At 33.1% G+C, this 19,794-nt stretch overlaps 3 protein-coding genes across 3 annotated transcripts; all 3 read left to right on the top strand.

Annotated features, from left to right (window-relative positions):
• The first annotated feature begins 2,264 nt into the window (after positions 1 to 2,264).
• On the top strand, positions 2,265 to 3,214 carry LOC120153290 (auxin-induced in root cultures protein 12-like). The gene has a single exon (XM_039165278.1). The coding sequence runs from the start codon at positions 2,462 to 2,464 to the stop codon at positions 3,158 to 3,160; it is 699 nt and encodes a 232-aa protein (XP_039021209.1). The 5' UTR covers positions 2,265 to 2,461; the 3' UTR covers positions 3,161 to 3,214.
• Positions 3,215 to 4,501: 1,287 nt separating this feature from the next.
• On the top strand, positions 4,502 to 5,536 carry LOC120153292 (aquaporin SIP1-1-like). Its single transcript, XM_039165281.1, has 2 exons — positions 4,502 to 4,954; positions 5,347 to 5,536. Exons 1-2 carry the CDS (start codon positions 4,545 to 4,547, stop codon positions 5,483 to 5,485), a joined length of 549 nt encoding a protein of 182 aa, XP_039021212.1. The 5' UTR covers positions 4,502 to 4,544; the 3' UTR covers positions 5,486 to 5,536.
• Positions 5,537 to 8,695: 3,159 nt separating this feature from the next.
• Positions 8,696 to 10,327, top strand: LOC120153289 (cytochrome b561 and DOMON domain-containing protein At3g25290-like). Its single transcript, XM_039165277.1, has 3 exons — positions 8,696 to 9,403; positions 9,522 to 9,776; positions 9,903 to 10,327. Exons 1-3 carry the CDS (start codon positions 8,762 to 8,764, stop codon positions 10,188 to 10,190), a joined length of 1,185 nt encoding a protein of 394 aa, XP_039021208.1. The 5' UTR covers positions 8,696 to 8,761; the 3' UTR covers positions 10,191 to 10,327.
• Positions 10,328 to 19,794: the final 9,467 nt, after the last annotated feature.

The following is a 19,794-nucleotide window of genomic DNA, read 5'->3' as shown; positions in this document are numbered from 1 at the left end:
TTATTCATCATCTCAAAAAAATACTTATCATTGTTTAGACTTTCGAATAAAAACACAACAAACCTCTAAAATAGTATATTTTTGTGTTTAATTTTACAAATTTAAAAGAGGTTTAGAAAAAAATTAATAAAATGGTGAACGATAATGACATAAGTTTAATAGTATTTAGAATGATTGTAAAAGATATGAAAAATGATGACTTTCCACCATTTTAATTTTTATAAAGAATATGAAATGATAAAATACCTTTTAGTTTCCATGTCTATGCAAACAACTTCAAATTAGGGTGAGTGTTCAATCGAGTCAAGTCAAAAAAATTCAAGTTATTCGAGTTGATGTGTCCTATTTTACAATTTGAAGTTGACTTAAATTTTTTTACGAGTCGAGTCGAGTTGAATTTTTGAGTTTTTGTTAAATTTAATTATAAATATTTATAATATTATGATATTATTTGATTATAATTTAAATGGTTTTTATAACCATATACATTACATGTGTATTTATTTATATTTTTTATATGTTATATACATTTATGATACAAAGTCGAGTGACAACTCAAACTTGAAAATCAATCTACTAATTACTAAAAATTTTGAGTTATTCGAGTTATTCAAGTTGTATTTGATAACTCGGTTTGAACTTGAATTTTTTTTTTAGTCGAGTCGAGTTTATGAAATTACAACTAGAAGTTAATTCGAGTTGAGTAATATAAAAAAATTAATTTTTCTAGTTGAATTGAGTTTTATTCACCCCTACTCTAAACTATTGCATCGTCTAACTATTATAGATTTAATAATTCATTATTTTAATTCATCACGAAATTAAAAATTTAGAACTAAAATTAATTTAAATTTATAGACACAATGTCTCTGCTTAGCTTAACCGAGCATATATACGTTTGCGTGGGTCTGTATATGTGCTCTATTTTCACGTTTAAAAATGAAGGGGAAAAAATGTTTCACACTTTTATAAAAAGCTAGTGTTCTCACGATTCCTCTGCTTCGTAGCACGTCTCTTCCTTTTGTCGTCTTCTTCTCCCCCTCTTCCTGGTGCCTTCAATGGAAAACAACATGGCGGATTTGTCTTTGAATAATGGTGAAGATGACGTTCTGGATGTGGAAATTCCAAATACTGATTCTCAGAACACTTGAGAATTCTGCCATGTAGGTTCCTTTATCGCCTCTAGTGTTATTCATTTTCAATCTATGAGAGCGACTTTCTTAGTTCAACAAGGGAACATCATGGATAGATCACTTAACAATTTGAACATCCCAACTCAGTCGTTATCGGTGTTCCTCGATACCGCTGTATGAGTATTTCATTTGCATGTTACGATTAAAGAACAACAACCGTCCGGGGATGCTCAAATGGTACCAACCTCTGCGGCGGATCGGACTCGGGCTGGCTCTGGCATCAGCGTCGATGGCTGCTGCTGCTGCTGCTATAGTCGAGGTTCAGAGGCGCGAGGCAGCGAATAACGGTGTCATCTTTATCCGTTTTCTGGCACATGTGGCAGTACTTGTTACTCGGCATATCGGATATGTTGACGCTGGGGGGAATGCTCGAATTCTTCTACTCCGAGGCTCCGGATAGCATGCGGAGTATGAGCATGGCGTTGTCGTGGTGCTCGACGTCGATGGGGTACTTCATCAGCTCGGTGCTGGTAACGGTATGCAACTCGGTGAGTGAACATTTTGGGAAAGAATGGCTGGGAGGAAGGGATCTGAATCTTACACGTTTAGATCTGTTTTTAAATGATTGAGTTGGAATTTGTATTTAGTGGAGAAACTCAATAGAAATAATCAAAGATTGTTGCGCAAGACTGTCAGTTTTAGTCGTAAAGCAGTAACTTTGATTGTCATTTTCATCCATGTCACTTCATTGCCATACCCTAAAAAACTATAATTACGCAGATAAAGAAAATATAATTTATAAATTTCTGAAAATCAAATTATATTTTAATATAATTTTCAGATAAATGATTTTAAAGTTATAATTTAATTATGATAAATTATATGAGATAACATAAAAAATTAAATATTAAAATAAAAAAAAATATTGGTGAAGAAATCCACCGGAGGACTATTCCCAAAACGCAAGTCACCATCTTGGCACTCACATCGGTGACAGCTTGAACGCCTTATCATTCCCCCATTTATTCTGAACATTGAACCCACGTGTAATGCCCACCACCACCACCCATAAGGCCATAATCCATATTTATAATCTGCTTTATTAAATTTTCCTTCTCTGTTCTAGCGAGTGTATTCACGAGTTGAGAATCATAAACCGCCACGTCCAATATTCAGAAACAGGAATCCAGCGTGGCGTCAATCTATTGACCAGCATTAAATTTCCACTTTTAGTCTCTTCCGTCCTTTATATATTCCGGTTAAACGGCATCATTCGATCGGCCATTAGCAATACCAGAAAGGAAGATTTTTGTGGGGAATTTTTGAAAATGCGGTCTAATTCTTCGCTATCTCTACTTTTGCTCCTTTGCATCTCTCTGATCTCAGCCACACATGCAACCGATTGCTCGTCGCTGAAACTCACCGGCGGCAAAAAACAATACGCCAATTGTACGGAGCTCCCGGTCTTGAACTCGACTCTACATTTCACCTACGACGCCACCAATTCGTCTCTTTCCATCGCCTTCTCGGTACCTCCGCCGAAGCCCGACGGTTGGATCGCTTGGGCCGTCAACCCGACAGCCACCGGCATGGCGGGTTCGCAAGCGCTGTTGGCCTTCAAAGCTAATGGGTCCATGGTTGTCAAGACCTACAACATAAGCTCCTACAGCTCCGTCGTGGAAGGGAAGCTTTCGTTCGATGTTTGGGATTTGGAAGCCGAGTCCGACAAAGACGGGAAGATGGTTATATATGGCTCCGTGAAAGTTGCGGCCAGTGCGAAGAAGTTGAACCAGGTTTGGCAAGTTGGGCAGGGGGGCGTCGATGGCCACCCGATGAAACATGAGTTTGCTAAAGCCAATTTGGCTGCAGTCGGGGAGTTGCAGCTGGTCGAGAAACTGAGTCCGGCTGCCTCATCTCCTTCACCGTCAGCGCAGGCTGTTGCTAATTCCAACTCGGGATACTGGGCTAGTGAAATGAATGCAGGATTTTGGATCTTGGGATTTATTTCCTTGATAATTTTGATGTGATTTTAATTATTTTCAAAAATAAAAGATGGGAAACATAATGAATGATTTAAAGCACGAAACATCTAATTTCATCTTTCCCCTGTAATCATTTTTCTCGGGGATAAATTATCATGAAATATTAATGGCATTTGTTTTTCATCCTAATGTGTATGAGCCATTAGTACTTGGGTAGGTAGACTGCAAAATTAGCGTCCCTCGTGATAAACGTTTGGGTAATTTATGGATTTAGTACATAAAATATTAGTTTTAATCTGGTTTAGTATATATACTTTTAATTCTTTCAAAATCATATCTAATATTTAGTTTTTATTTCATTTTAGTACCTCATCGTTAAAAACTTAATGGCACTGTGTTTTTATGGGTAAATTACACCATTCATCACACAACCATTTTCTCATACCTATTTTGGTACTAAAGTTTAAAAATCTTCAATTTAACTACTCAAATTTCAAATTGCTCCTATTTTAATCACTCTAATTTATTTTAATCATAATTTTCGTAGCATGACATTTTTATTATTATTTTATTAATAAGTAATAAAAAATATATATATTTGAAAGTTTGAATGATTAAATTAGGAGTAATTTAAAAGTTAAGTAATTAAATTAAAAAAATTATACTTTAGTAAATAAAATAGGAGTGAGAAGATAGTTGAGTGGTGAATGATGTAATTTACCCATAAAAAGGTACCACGTGCAAATCATCCTTTATCATGACACTAAAACGAAACAAAAACTGAACATGAGGTATGATTTTGAAAAAAAAATGTAAAGTTTAGATATTAAAATATACTAAAATTAATAGTTTAGGTATAAATGCATAATTTACCCTAAAAATTTTGTTTTCGTTTGCTACATACAATTCAATCATTTCCGGTGAAGCACACCAGTTGTCCCTAAATTATGTTTTTTTTGTCACTTAACTTTTCTAAAGCTTTCATTTAGGTCTTCCAACTTTTAAAACTTGCAATACAATCCCCCAACATTTAGTCCGTTTGCAATATGGCCCCTCAACATTTAGTCTCTTTGCAATATGGTCCCTGACATAACTGTTGGGGGACCATATTGCAAACGGACTAAATGTTGGGAGATTGTATTGCAAGTTTTAAAAGTTGGGGGACCTAAATGAAAGCTTTAGAAAAGTTCAGTGACCATTATTATACTTTACCCTAAAAATAATATTGATCTTTTAACTGTTAACACTCTAGCTTTAGTTATTTTCTTTGTGTTACTTTCAAATATTCATTATCTTTACTTGCTAGCAATTTGTTGTTAGTCTTCTTTTTTTCCTTTCAATTTGTGTAGTTGTGTATTCATGTCGTGTTGTGTGTCAACCGTCAAGATTGTGTTGTTTTGAGATAAAATTAAATTGCAAAGAACCATTCATGTTAAAATCCTTGTCTTGCTTTTCCTTTCTAGCAAGAGAGATATGTCATCTTAAGATGTTTAAAAATGAAATTGAACAAGTAGCTAAAGCTACAATGTTGATGTACATTACTGAAAATGGAGTGTTTCACTGGCAGGCTGCTGGTGCCTTGGGTGGTGCCCTGGCAATCATGGAGGCGATCCCGGAACAATACAAGCACCTGATAGGGGGACCATCTTTGAAAGTAGATACACACACTGGAGCCATTGCTGAGGGGGTCTTGACATTTTTAATTGCCTTTGATGTTCTTTTTATAATCCTTAGAGGCCCACAGAGTTCAATATTCAAGACATGGTTGATTTCCATTGTGGTTGTAACATTAGTAACGTTTGGCTCTGCTTACACTGGACCTTCCATTGAGGGTCCTTTGTGTTGCTTCCTTCAGATTTCATCATTTACCTTGTCTTCCTATTGCATCTTGTGGTTGTAACATTAGTAACGTTTGGCTCTGCTTACACTGGACCTTCCATTGAGGGTCCTTTGTGTTGCTTCCTTCAGATTTCATCATTTACCTTGTCTTCCTATTGCATCATCTCCTTGAAATCCTGATTACACTTCCTAGTCAATAATGTTATACTCCAGTGTAAATATGCATCATATTATGCATTTATTCCTCACCTCTCATCGATTCTTTAAGTTTCGTAAGTTTGTAAATCCTAACCTGTCATGTCCTGCATTTCTTTTCGAAAGCAACTGTGTGTTATTAGTGCAGACATTGTTTTACATTCTAAATGCATTTGGAGATGTGAATCATATTGCAGGCCTTTGGTTGGGCATATGTATACAGCCAACACACCACATGGGATCATTTTTATGTTTATTGGATCTGTCCGTTCATCGGAACTATATTGGCTGCGTCGGTTTTCCGGGTATTCTTTTCCCCACCACCAGAGAAAGTGAATAAATCATAAGGTTGCTTAAAAAGGTTCCTGTGCCAATCAACAACAGCAATAAGCTTTTCTTTTCTCGATCGGGATGATCTGATCATCAATATATGTCTGTCATTTGTGGATACCATGAACGAACCATACTTTCTTGTTCTTTAGTACTCTTTTTTTTCTGCATTCTCTTGTCTGGTTGACTGCGAATTACGTGAACAAATCAGGACTTGAAATCGAAGAAGTAAAATATATATTTTTGTATAATTATTTATTTATATAAAATATAATCCAATGAAACTTCCCTATTTTTACATATATAATTGAATAAATACGATATTTACAAGACTGAAAAGTCAAACAAGAAAAATTGGGTTTGAGACCTAGAATAAAATTATTATAAAATTTAAATGCTATGTTTTTACAATTTAAGAATATATGATTGATTTTGAACATTCATGCAAAATTAAATAAATTTACCCGTTAATTATTTTTAAAATATATTTTTGAATTACATACAATTTATTATATGATATTTAATTTCTTATTAAAGACGTAACTGTTGGGATACCATATTACAAACAGACTAAATGTTGGGGGACTCTATTGTAAGTTTTAAAAATTGGGAGACCTAACTGAAAGCTTTAGAAAAGTTTAGTGACCATTACTATACTTTACCCTAAAATTTATGAAATTGTTATAAATTTATCATTGTAAAATAATAAAATGATCATTAAATTTGTCAAACTATGTCAAAATGGTCTTTAAATTTATCAAAAGTTATTGTAACATCACTGTTATCATTTTATAATAATTTGGAAAAATTAATGCTTTTTTATTTTTAAAATTTAATGACCTAGACGATATGAAAATTATGATTTAGGGACTATTGGCATACTTACCCTAACGTAGTTCCCCCCCCCCCCCCCCCGCCGCCCGGAAGAAACATACAATTGCATTTTTACATGAAGTAGTGCTAACTAAAAGTAAAGCCAAAAACATCTGTAGGGCACTTAGGGTTATAGCTGCAGCGTAAAACCCAAGCCCCACCTTTATTTCCCCCCTTTTATCTTTACAGTGGATAATATTCTAAGCATCACGTTAAAGGGGGGGACATGTTATTTAATTTTCCAAAAGGAAAACAATTCATGCTCTTGATACCCTTGAATATGGATATTAATTTAAAGATGTGATTTTAAACCATTCAAATGAACGAAAAAAAAAATCAAATCAATCTCGTGGTCTAATGATGAAATGATTAGAGTTGTTTATGGATGGCTAACCGTGCGGTTTAGTTTAAACAATCGATTAACCATTATAATGGTTATGAGATTTTTCGTAATTCATACTACAAAAATGTATAGCACTTTACACATACTTACACCGATGTAAGTAGGGTTGGATGCACTAAGCTCTCATATGAGTAAAGTGCATCTCATTATTTTGGAAAATTTGTTAAATTTAGTTTAATGTCTTAAGATTTTTTTTACATACCTAGTACTTTTAAAAAAAGAAAACTAAATTTTTGGATCCATGTTCTTAAATTTATGGATCAGCCAATGTATATAAGTGAATAAAATAAAAAAATGTAGCACTTAACACATACTTACATCAATGTAAGTATGTACATCTCCCAACATCTTGATAGCCAACAATAAACAAATAATTATATTGGTGTAAGTATGTTATATTTTCAAAAAAAAATTAAAAATAATAAAATATATATATTAAGTTATTTGGGTACAAAATTTATTTAAAATGTATAAAAATTAGAAATAATAGAAATTGTATTAAGCTATTTGTGTAAAAACATAACAAATTAGAAATACAATTATAAATTTAATTTATTAATGGTTAACTGTTGGTTAACCGTTTATTAAAATTCATAACCGTAACATAATCCGTTAATCATAATTTTTAGCGGTTCGATTAACTGAAATCGTTTAATATTAACAATTCGATTAATTAATATATTAAATGTAACAAATATACCGATTAATGGTTACAAATTTTTTTAAACACCCCTATAAAAAAAATACTACTTTATTTTTAATTGGTATATTTTAATTCGACCCGAATAATAGATGAGTATGAACAAAGACAGATTAAATGTAAACGTGTTGGCTGCTAGCAAGAAAGGATGTTAGTTTGGGAGATGTGGGCTTGTGGAGTTTGCCACTTTGTCTTCCCCAAGAGAGGCCGAATTGCCAACAACATTTCCAATTTGGATTAATTTTTAATTGAGAATTAATGGATCAATAACTGAGGCACTAACCATTGACTTGGAGGGTAAATATCTCCCGCACTAAAAGGAAAACGCCATTGATGTACCTTCACACAAGTCATTGACTAGGCTTCCTTTGGAAATTAAGCACGCCATTGATGTATCTTCACTCAAGTCATTTATACACGGTAATATTTGTTCAAAGAACACTTTAATTCATTTAACAATAAATGTTCATACATCTTACATATGCGGTGCTCGAACTTAAGATATCAAATGATAACAATAAGCGTCTTACTCATTAAGATCGCTTGATTCACACTTAATTAAAAATTTAAATATTAATATCGAAGATTTAAAATATATTTACTAAAAATGTAACTAATATATTAATTATGAAATTAGTAATAGGATAAGCATCAAATCCTTTTATAACTATATTGGTTAAGTTTTAGAAAAATAGCTAAAAAACTAGAAAATAAAATTAATTTAAAAACCTTTTGAGGCCATGTTCATTGTATTGTACCTTTTCTAACAAACATTATAGAGTTTAAATTAATTCCATTTGCCAATATATTCCTTATCCTAGCAGTATGTGTATGATACATACAAGTGTGGGAAACTTGAATGCAAAGGCAAGATAGATATAATGTTCCACTTTGGACTAATTAAATTCCAATTTAATGAGTAATATGTTTATTTGGCTGGAATTATTAAATATGTATATTTGTCAATTATTATAGTTTAATTATTTTAAAAGGTGCTTCCAGGACACGAAATTAAACATGGCTAGCGTCATAGGATTTTAGTGTCTTCAACTGAACAGTCAAAACTGAAAAAACAATTTCATAAAATTATTGATTTTATTATCTTTCTGGTAAATTCCCTCTATATAGCGAGTGCTCTCCATAAAAAAGAGATTAGACACGTGTTAACAAATGATTAGTTGAGTAATTAATGGCCTCTATTTATTCCGCCAATTTTCAACCCTCCTCACTTCGCCGGTTAGCCGTTATTCTTTCCTTTTTGTGTTTTTTTGTCCGAGAAAAAAGAAGAGGAAAGTAAAGAAAAAAAATGGTTCCGTCTTCTTCGCTGCCGCCACCGGCTGTTATGTGGCTATTCTTTTGGGCACTGATAATTTCACCGGCGGCGTCTCTTACATGCTCCTCCCAGAAGTTCACCCAAAACCATGTGTACCCTAACTGCCTCGACCTTCCTTCTCTGTCATCTTACCTCCACTTCTCTTACGATTCCACCAACACCACTCTCTCCGTCGCCTTCGTCGCCACTCCTTCCAAATCAGGCGGGTGGATCGCGTGGGCCATAAACCCGAAGGCCACCGGCATGGCGGGTTCACAATCCATCGTCGCCTACAAAAACACTTCCACCGGCGCCGCCCAGGTCCTTACCTTTGACGTCGCCTCGTACAGTTCGATTTTGCCCAAGGATCTGTCGTTCGAGGTTTGGGATAAGAAGGCGGAGAGTAGAAGCGACGGGAGTTTGGCGATTTTTGCTAAAATTAAGGTGCCGGCAGATTTAGCGGCCAGTGGGAGGATTAATCAGGTCTGGCAAGTGGGTCCCGGCGTAGGAGCCGATGGCATGCTGGAGAAACACGACTTCGTCGCCGCTAATTTGCAAGCTAAAGGAACCTTAGATTTGAAAGGTGGACAGAGTACCACTGGTTCCGGAGGAAACGACAAGCTTAAGAAGAAAAATGTGAGTTTCCTTTTCAATTAATTATTATGATTTCTTTTAGAGCTTCTTGTAAGCTTAGATTGATTAGGGTTTTTGATGAATTTGTTGAAATTTGACCCAAAAAAAATACTGGTTTCAGATTCATGGAGTTCTAAATGCTGTGAGTTGGGGAATTTTGTTTCCGCTCGGGGCAATGATTGCACGCTACATAAGAACATTTGAATCTGCAGATCCAGCCTGGTTTTATCTTCATGCCTTCTGTCAAGTATCAGCTTATGCCATAGGAGTTGCTGGCTGGGCAACTGGCCTTAAGCTTGGCAGTGAATCCTCAGGGATTACATATTCAACTCATAGAAACATTGGAATTGCCCTCTTTGTTCTTGCTACTGTGCAGGTATATTTCTTGAATTCCTATAATCCGAGGGAAATTTCCATAACTTCGGATCGATTCTTAGTTTGTCAAATTCTGGTTCTTCACAATTATGTGAATCTAGCAACTCATTGTTTGACTCCTTGTTAGATTTTCGCCTTGTTCGTAAGGCCAAAGAAGGATCACAAGTATCGATTATACTGGAACATTTACCACCACAGCTTCGGGTACGCCATCCTCGTCCTCGGCATCATCAACGTGTTCAAGGGTCTCAACATCTTGAGTCCTGAACATAAATGGAAAACAGCTTACATGATCGTGATCATTGCCTTGGGAGCGATTTCCTTGCTCTTGGAAGCCATTACTTGGGCGGTAGTTTTTAAGAGAAGATCCCAGAAATCCACCAAACCCTATGATGGATACAACGATGGCAATTGATTCTTGTTCATGTTGCGATGCTATTTATTTCCGGATCACTTATATTTGTTTTTCAGTCACTTGTATAATTTTGCTTGGTTCCGCTTCTTGTTCTTGTCAGTTGAGAATCGGTATATATAAATATATATAGTAGCATACCCCTGGATATTTCTGCTATCGTACTGTAATTTTTCCGTGTGTGATTCTGCCGTTGGATTGTCACAACAGAAATGATTAGATTTTTGTTTGAACCACAAAATTATAGTCACCAACCCTTTATTCTAATTCTGAATTCAAAGTTTGTTGTTTTGGCTACAATAAGTGGCTTTTAGGGCAGGGGAACCACTCCTATTCCATAATTATAGGACTGTTACATGGATTTGTTCCCCCACTAGTTTTTGGCTTTTTGCTAGATTGTTTTGTATGGCAGTATGTGTACCTTTGTTTGTGGGATTCCCTTAATTTCAAGGGAATGTCCATGTCTCGATAAGATCAATGACCTTCTTGGCCCTAATGATAGTGTCCTTGGGGCTTAAATACGTTTAAAAAAAGTTTTATTGATACCAATAAATCCAAAACTTAATTAATATAACATTTTTCACAACTATAATACAACATATTCGATTTTAACTTAAAATGTAACGTTACATGTTCATCCGATCGAATGTAACTTAAAAAGCATGAAATTTCACATTTAACTATAACTAATTGCATACTCGATTCATCGAGATAGAATACACTATTACAAGGTAGTTATGTTTTAAAGATTCTAAATCAGTTGACAATAAAGACTCGAACATCTTTGTTTACAGAAGTTGAAACTTGAACCCGGGATCTTTAGGAACAAAAACCATCCCTTTAACCTCTAAGGTAATTTGATTCGTGTTATTTTTATATTAATTAAAACAGAAATATGCATTTTCTTTTAATTCACGCGAAGATAAATCCTAAGATTCCAACTCCTCTATCACTATCCGTGACGAATCAACGTGATTTTGACGCCAAGGATCAATACTTGCATTAATTCTGAGAAAAACTTGTTCCGACGGTCGTGAATGTCATGGCGATGATCATTGACGTCGCCAAAAGTGGATGATTAACACAACCCTTTTTTTAAATGATGATTAACTAAACCTTACAAATTAAAAAAATATGTTATTTGATTATGACTATTGACCCACACATAGGCCGCGTAACAATGCATTCTCTTCCACTTTGCACATAAAAACGTTAAATAAAAAAAAAGGCGAGACCTTTGGATTAGTAATTATGTATGTCGTTGGTAAAGATGAGTTGACGTGCATGTGAACTTAATTGACAAGGCGCGGCGCTTTTCATTAGGAAATTGAAAACGACTGAAAGAGAATTCCATTTCCGTGTACAACTAAGCAAAGACGACGAAACAAAATTTCTCACTGAAAATTTCCCAGAGGACTACGAGGGTGTAACCGCGAATCTAGGTTAGTCGACTGAGTTGCACTTGGCATAACTATGAAACGACGCCGTGTTTCTTATTCTTATTCTATATTTACTGTCGAATCTTTTTTGCACCTTCTTTGGATTTATAATGCCTTCTCATACCAAAATATATTATTTCGGTTTCTAGAATTTACTTTGAACTTTGTATTATAATTTATAAATTGATTCTACATTTTTTATTAGGATTAACTGAAAAACATTCGAGTTATATTTTTTTATTTTAGTTGTTTAGCGTTTGTTTTAATTGGGTAAACTATATCAGTGACTATCTAACTATAGCCTCTTTTTATTTTGATCACTATTTTTTAGCCATCCAACTATTTAAATGCATTTAATCAGGCCACTTGCCGTTAACAGTTAACGCGAGTGCTAACGTTGCAGTTAGTAAAATTGGTATAATAACAGTCAAATAATTAAATTTTTAAAAAATATCCTCCATTCACATTGTCACACGTGTCACAATCTGATTAGATGGTTAATTTTATTTTAATTTATTAAAATTAGGATCATATTGATAGAATATAAAAATAAGAGTGACTAAATATATAATCATACTAATTTATTAACTGTCACGTCAGTACTTTCGTTAACTGTTAAGGTAAGTGGCCAAATTGAATGCGTTTAAATAGTTAAGTGACCTGATTGACAAGAATTAAAAATAATAATCAAAATGAAAAGTGACTATAATTAAGTGGTCACTAATACAGTTTAACCTTTTTAATTTAATTTTATTACTTCAGTTAAATCTATTTATTGTTTCATCTTTTGAAATCAACTGATAATTAATTCTATCAGCTTGTTTATATATATATATATATATAAAAAGGGGGAAATGGGTAATAAATATTGATGCACCTAAGACCTAACCTAAGTATTGATTGATGGGGGCAACCCGCGACGGAAATTCAAAATGAAAGTAGAGTCGTTATCTGTAAAATGAAATGATGAATGGGTCCATACGTCATAATGATGCCAGGGTGACTAAATAAATATGTTATTCATTACTACTTTTTCTATCTTATTGGTAAGCACATTTAATATTACATCATAGCAGCGTCACTATATTTTTATAATGATTTCTCTACCTTTAAAATTATTTTATAAGTGTTTTTCTTAAAATAAATTTAATCGGTTAATTAAAATATTCATCTTTTATTATATTCTCTTATATTACGAGTTATAGACTTAATATCACTTAATTTCCTTTTCTTGTAATATCTTCTCCCACTCCTCTCTAAATAGAGTTAAAATTAAATTTAAAACTTATAAATGACCATCCAGCTTAGTTGATAGAGCACACGGTTCTTAACCTTGAGGTCATGGGATCGAGTCTCATGGAGGGCATTTCATAATTTGAAGGTATCCTACGGAAGCTGCTCTCAACCTAGTGTGGGGGGCAACCTACTATCTTACCTCCCCCTTATCTCATTACATATGGGAACAAGGGACAACCATTATAAAAAAACTTATACAAATTAATTATTAATTTGGTATTTGTTGGATTATGCTTCAAAAAATTAAATACTTGTTCCCTGATAAAATAAAATTAAAAATTATCGTGTATAAGTTAAAGAATATTTTATAAAATTTTTTAAATTATCAACTTTTTTGCCTAATTAAATATATTAATTGAGTTTTTTTGTTAAGATGGAAGGTTAATTGATGGTGAGACAAATGACATTTATCATGTTTATAGGTTTTAAGATATATATCTAATGAACAATTCATACCTAAAAGAACATAAGGTAATTTTGTTTAATAGATATTGAACTCATAACTTTTGAGAGAAGAGCGGTATCAACCGATAACTTTTAATCATATACTTTAAATATTATTGATTGATTTTTAAGATATTTGAATTAATAAATTAGAGATTGTTGTAAAAAAAATCTTAGTCATTATATATTTTTATCATTTTTTTTTACTTTTAACAGCTACTCTAATCGTATTAGTTTTTTTTCTTTTTTATGAATTAAGTTATCCTTAATTATTTTATTCTTTTTTTTTTATGAAAATAAGAGATAATCGTATTGTATCATTTTTTTAAGAGTTGAATTTGATGTCATTTCTTTAAATTTATATGACGTTTATCTGTTTGTATTATTAATTTATCTCTGAATTGAATCCTTATAATATCGATAAATGCTCGCAATCACTGATAATAAAGTCGAGATTAAGTTATGATACTATCGACTTGTTAACAAACATCATTGTGCAATTTTATGTTAGTGTTGATGGTGTTTATCCTCCGTTTACGATAATAATATTTGTATCTATTATTTATTCGAAATATTTGATTAATTTTTAATTATTTTATTTTTAAATCACTAATTTATATATGTTAATAAGATGTATGAATATTTTAATACTCATGAAATTTTTAATGTTTAAACTATAGACACAAACATCGATATTTTATTTTATCGAATTTTTAAAGATTAATATTTGCTTCATTAAAAAATAGGTTTGCACATGGTAGCCTTCACCACTTGTACGGGAAAGTTGTAGTTTACGTTATCACATTTATATATTTAATTGAATTTAACATACATATTTTAAATATATGGTAAACTTCGATCCACATGGGATGAAATTTTATACATGTCTTCAAACCTACCAATCAGACCATGCTTCATATTTTTTTTATAATAATCGATATTCGATTTATTGATCAATTAATTCGAATTAAATATTACAGAGATAAGAACGATCATCTCCCCCAGTTTACTCTATTTGCAATTGTCAGGATTTGAACTCATAACCTTACTTAAAAAATCTAATATCTCATCCCACTAGACCAACTTAACGTGTAGACTATACTGGATATTTATTTGAGAGTACTAAATAAAATAATCATTAACCGTCCTTTGTAGTCAATGGTCATTTAATTGGAATGAAGGAAAGGATGATTCATTTATTAAAATCGTTATTTGTTATAAATTTAGAAAAATATAAATAAATAATTTTGAACATTAATTATTCGAGTTCATATTATTTATGTGAAAATGAAATTGGATTTTTTATAGACGATTCGCGAAGGGTATTTCACGGGGGTTGGTGGGACAGTGAGTGTACATCTCGAACCAAACATGGAACTTTCAATGTTCGGTTTCAACTAGAAATATAGATTTGGTTGTTCAACTATGTGTCTATGTCAATGGCAGACCACAAAGACTCAATTGTAAGTGTTTGTGTTCAGTTTCGCACTTATCTTTTATAGACTTAGGAACTGTTTGTTTAATTTTGAATAGAATCATTCAGAGTTTAATGTTGAATCGTTTAACGTTGAATGTTGAACCGTTCAGTATTTAGCGTGTTTATTTCTCACCTCTGAATGATTCAGTGCTGACTGATTCAACAAAATAGTGTTGAATGATTTAGCATCAAAGTACATTCTGAATCATTCAGAACTATTATCAAATAACATGTCATATTCAGAGTTAATTCATACAGAGCATCTGAATCATTTAGCATTTAAATCATTCAACTCTTAATCATTCTGAAGTAAACAAACAACCCCTTAAATGAGACTTATTGCTTTCTATCTAATAAAAAAAAGTAAATTGCATGTTTAATATGGCATATTTTAGTATCTAATTTTTTATTTTTTTTTAAAATCATACTTAACGTTTAATTTTGTTTCATTTTAATATCTCACTGTTAAAAACTTAATATATTTAGTACCTAAACTATAAATTTAAGTCTGTTTTAATACCTAAATTTTTAAAACTTAACATTAAATTTTTAAAGAGTACTTAGAAAAATAAAAACTAAACGTTAGACATAATTTTAAAAAAAAATTACAAGTTCAAATATTAAAATAAACCAAAACTAATAATTTAAATATTAAGCTCATAGTTTATAAAAAAAACATAATTGTTGGAGCTAGATTCTTTTGACCCAGCTACTACGTTTCTTTTTAACTTTTTGCAATGGCATTGCTTTTAAAAGTGATTAAATTTTATCAATAGTCATTGAATTACGCGTAAGTTATAAATATAATTTATTTGTTTTTTTTTATAAAGAAAGGGTTGAATTAACAACTATGAGTCCTCCTCCTCCACTTGTCCAAATCAAGCTGGAGAAGACGACGCAAATTGGCTGACGTGTAACACCCTCATACTGATACAGGTAATCCGATCCGATCTGGAGTGTCACATTAGGGCCACCGGAGCGACCCACTGTAAAAATAGCAGAAAATTTAAAACTTTTTATCAAAACGTAAACTTATAAAATATTTATCAGTATTCAAAAATAAAATAGATTTTCAGACTCGAATATAAAACAAACTACAATTACATGCCCCCTAATCACATGTACCATACTCTGCAAACAACGCCGGAAGAATTCCTTTACTGATGTCGATAGATGCACTGGTTCAATCCTTTTAACCTGCAATGGTGAGTAATAGAGTGAGCTTCGGAAAGCTCAGTAATATAGAACTACCAGATGATGCTGAAGAACGTGCAGATACAGATAAACATATATTTCCTTATTGGTTCATATATCTATAAATTTTTTTTAGGTTGAGCTGAGGTCCCATTGATATTTCAGGTAGTAACAGATAATATTCAGTCAGATGGAAATATTTTAGATATCTAGGTTCAGGATATCAGAATAGGTTATCTAGTGTGTTCCCAAAAATCATGTAACTTTTCAGATCTTTTTAAAACATATATATATATACCCCCATTCGTCAAGTCCAAAATGTGTAGGTTCCCCAGAACCATACATCCACCGTCAAGTCCAGTAAGGCCCTGAGCACACAGCCGAGGAGCTGGTAAGTAAGACGCTGAGCACACAGCCGAGGAGCCTCCAGGTATTCTTCCTCCAACATTACCTCCCAAATAAAACATATTCCATCTGTAAACGGATATATCAAAAATCAAATCATAATTCACGTCAAGTATCATATCAAAATCTAGGTCAAGTATCATATCAGAATCCAAGTCAAGTATCAGATCAGAATCCATGTCAGATATCAGATCAGAATCCATGTCAAGTATCAGATAAGAAATCAAATCAAAAATCAGGTAAAATATTCATGTGAGTAGGGAACACATCAGAATTTACAGATAGTATTCAAAGATATTGGACAATCTTAATAAGTAGAGGAACACAGATCTTCAGTATACCGATAGAATATCGGAATTTAGAATCACTATTGGAAGAGTTCAATAACTGACAGGATCATCAGTTATTCAGAATGTGACTTGAGCTGATAAGGAAGAAAGGAAGGTTCAGGACATTTACATTTTATGTCGATTGATCGGATTATCGGACAACTCTTAGATGAATAGTTCTTAGAACTAATGCTTGTCGATTGGTCAATTCATTGTTCTTCCAGAGTATTTACTCTTTAATACCACAAATTCTTGTCCATGTATCATTTTTTTGAAATCATCGCTGAATAGATCTTCCAATGTCTTTATTTCATTTCCACACTTCCACAATATCATGTAATACTAGCGTATTTGATTATTTTATTCATAACTCATTGTAATTGTACACTATGTAAACTCATCAGAGTTTCCAGACTTATCCAAATCACTTACTAAATCCTCAGTCATTGAGGTTACCTAGTTCATTTAGCAATCTTGTCCATTCCAGTTACTTCGGGATTTTCCAGAGTAATTCAAACGTTCTTGAATTTTAGATGCATATTGTACATTCAATTTGGTCTTCGTGGTTGATTTGTCGAACAAATGTCTAATTTTTAGTACTGAATGCGATCTAGAGTTGAGCTGAATACTTCCAAAATTTATCATCGAGCCAAACTTGAGAAGACAAACACATATTCAAGTAATATATATGCCATCCAGGTATTGACATAGCTTTAGGGTTGATATACTCACTTAAATTATGTTCCATTACTTTTAAAGATAGTCCAACACCTATGCTTATTTGGATTCCTTAATTAATCCAAGACATTTACTTAGTTTAGGCCATAAGGTTATTTTGGTAATTTTGGTGTTCAGTTTTATTCCATTCATTTCAGAGCTCGAGGATATCCAATCATTCCTGAGCTTGGTGATAATCTTAGGATACAGGGGTATTATGGTCATTCTATATATCCAATGTATTTCAATCATTTTCTTTCATCTTGTCTTATTATTTATTTCCAATTAAACATTTATTTCAGTCCCTTCGAACAATTCTGATAAAAGAGCACTCCGATAAATTGTTCTTCAGGTATTTACTCGTAACTCGGATATTTTCGGGTCAAGTGCCTTCTCAGATTTTTACCAACGGAATATCAAGAATTTTCTGCACTGAGTCAGGATCTTAACAATCAAATTCGTACTTAATCGAGTTAAGTACAAATCCTCAAAGTAATTTCTCATTCAGGGTCAACTCAGACTATTTTACCTCTTAGGGGCATTTTCGTAATTTTCTAACCAGATAATTTCGATATTAGCTCTTAACGAAAATAATTATAATTTAAAGATCCTATGGTCAATTGCTTTGCCGAACATTCTCTGATCTTGAAATTATTCCTTAACAAACTTCTAGCATCTTGCGTAAACCCTTTTTGGCATTAAAAATCAGTTATCCAAATTTTCCAAGCAAAACTGGCATTTATTATGCACATCTGTAATTATATCGGATCAATATGTCTTTTCAGAGTTATTAACCAACTTCGAGGGACAATTCTTGTCATCCTACAACATAAGGGTATTTTCGTAATTTTACCCTACCGGAGTATTATCATAATTTTCCATCCAAGTACCTTTAACATTTAACCTTTGAAGTTATAAAATATAAGTTACAAATCCAGGGCTGATTCCTTTATCACCAGTCACAAACTTGTAATTTAATTCTAACAATTTATTAATCTCTTATATTAGTCATTCGATCCGTATTCAGTTACAGAATTTCTACCACATTCATATTGAGTGTATAAATTATTCAAGTCCACAAAAGTGATCAACGTTATCTTATTCATACATTTACCAATATCAACATGTTCTATAAAGCATAAAGAAGTAGTAAAGTATTACCTCGATTTTTGTGCCATACTGATCGACCATATAAATTCCATTTGAACGCCTTTGATCTTTAATTCAACTTCCAATATTTCCTCGGATCCATATCAACAGAAATTACATAAAAAAACGGAGCTTAATTTTGAAAAACGGATCGAATCGGATGATAAATTAGTGAAAAACAGCTTACCTGGTTCGAATTTGGCGAAACAGACTTCGGATTCAGATTCAAGACGTCAAAAACATATAATACGACTTTTCAAAAATTTGGGATTTTCGATCAAAATCAAAGTCAACGGGTTTAACTGGCAAGTTCGAGACCTTCGGGTCCGAATTTTGAAAAATGGACTGTGGAATCGGATTCAGAACGTCAAAAAACATCATGGTAGGTATACTCGGTCAAAGTCAAAGGTCGTTTAATGCCCGGTCAAAGTTCTGGTCAACTGTGGTCAACGCCGGTCAACGGTCAACGCCGGTTAACAGTCAACATTCGACCATTTTACACAAATATCACCATAACAGAAATTAATTACAAAATTAGCCACATTCTGCAAATATTTACGAAACTAACACCCGAATTTTACACAAATAACACCCAAACAGAAATTAATTACAACCAGACGATGCCCACTCTCGGGGGTGGTGCGTGGGGCGCGTGAACAGTGATACAGTGTCGGAAAATTCTCGGAAAATTTTTTAAAAATTATTTTAAGCGATTTTAAGGCTCTTATAAAGCTCGGTTCACAATTTTGAACGGCAGAGAGCTCGATTCCGAAACGTCAGAAACTTTGACGGTCTCATCGCTCCACGCGCCGGCGATGATGGAGAAACGGAGAACACCGGTGGACTCGGAACGATGCAAGGAACACGATGGTGCAGGAGGTGTCGTAAACGGATGACCGGATCATCGTGAATCGACGAAAAACCAATTGAAATCGAGTTATTACCGATGATACTTCCGGCTAAAATTAATGACGAACGACGACAATTCACGACGAAAGGTTTGAGGGGTTTTATTCCTCGATTGACAAATGAACACGATGGTAGTTTCGATTTATCGATCGGAGGTCATTGAAGTTGAAAGAAGGGTTGTTGGAGAAGGAAAAACTGGAAAATGTCTCTGGAAACTGACGGGGTAGAGTTTATAATTCTCTCCTATA

Source organism: Hibiscus syriacus, unplaced genomic scaffold (assembly GCF_006381635.1).
Source record: "Hibiscus syriacus cultivar Baekdansim isolate YM2019G1 unplaced genomic scaffold, ASM638163v2 tig00111099_pilon, whole genome shotgun sequence".
In the NCBI taxonomy this organism is placed as follows: Eukaryota; Viridiplantae; Streptophyta; class Magnoliopsida; order Malvales; family Malvaceae; genus Hibiscus; species Hibiscus syriacus.
Note: the sequence above shows the minus strand (reverse complement) of the source record. Positions and strands in the feature narration are given on the sequence as shown.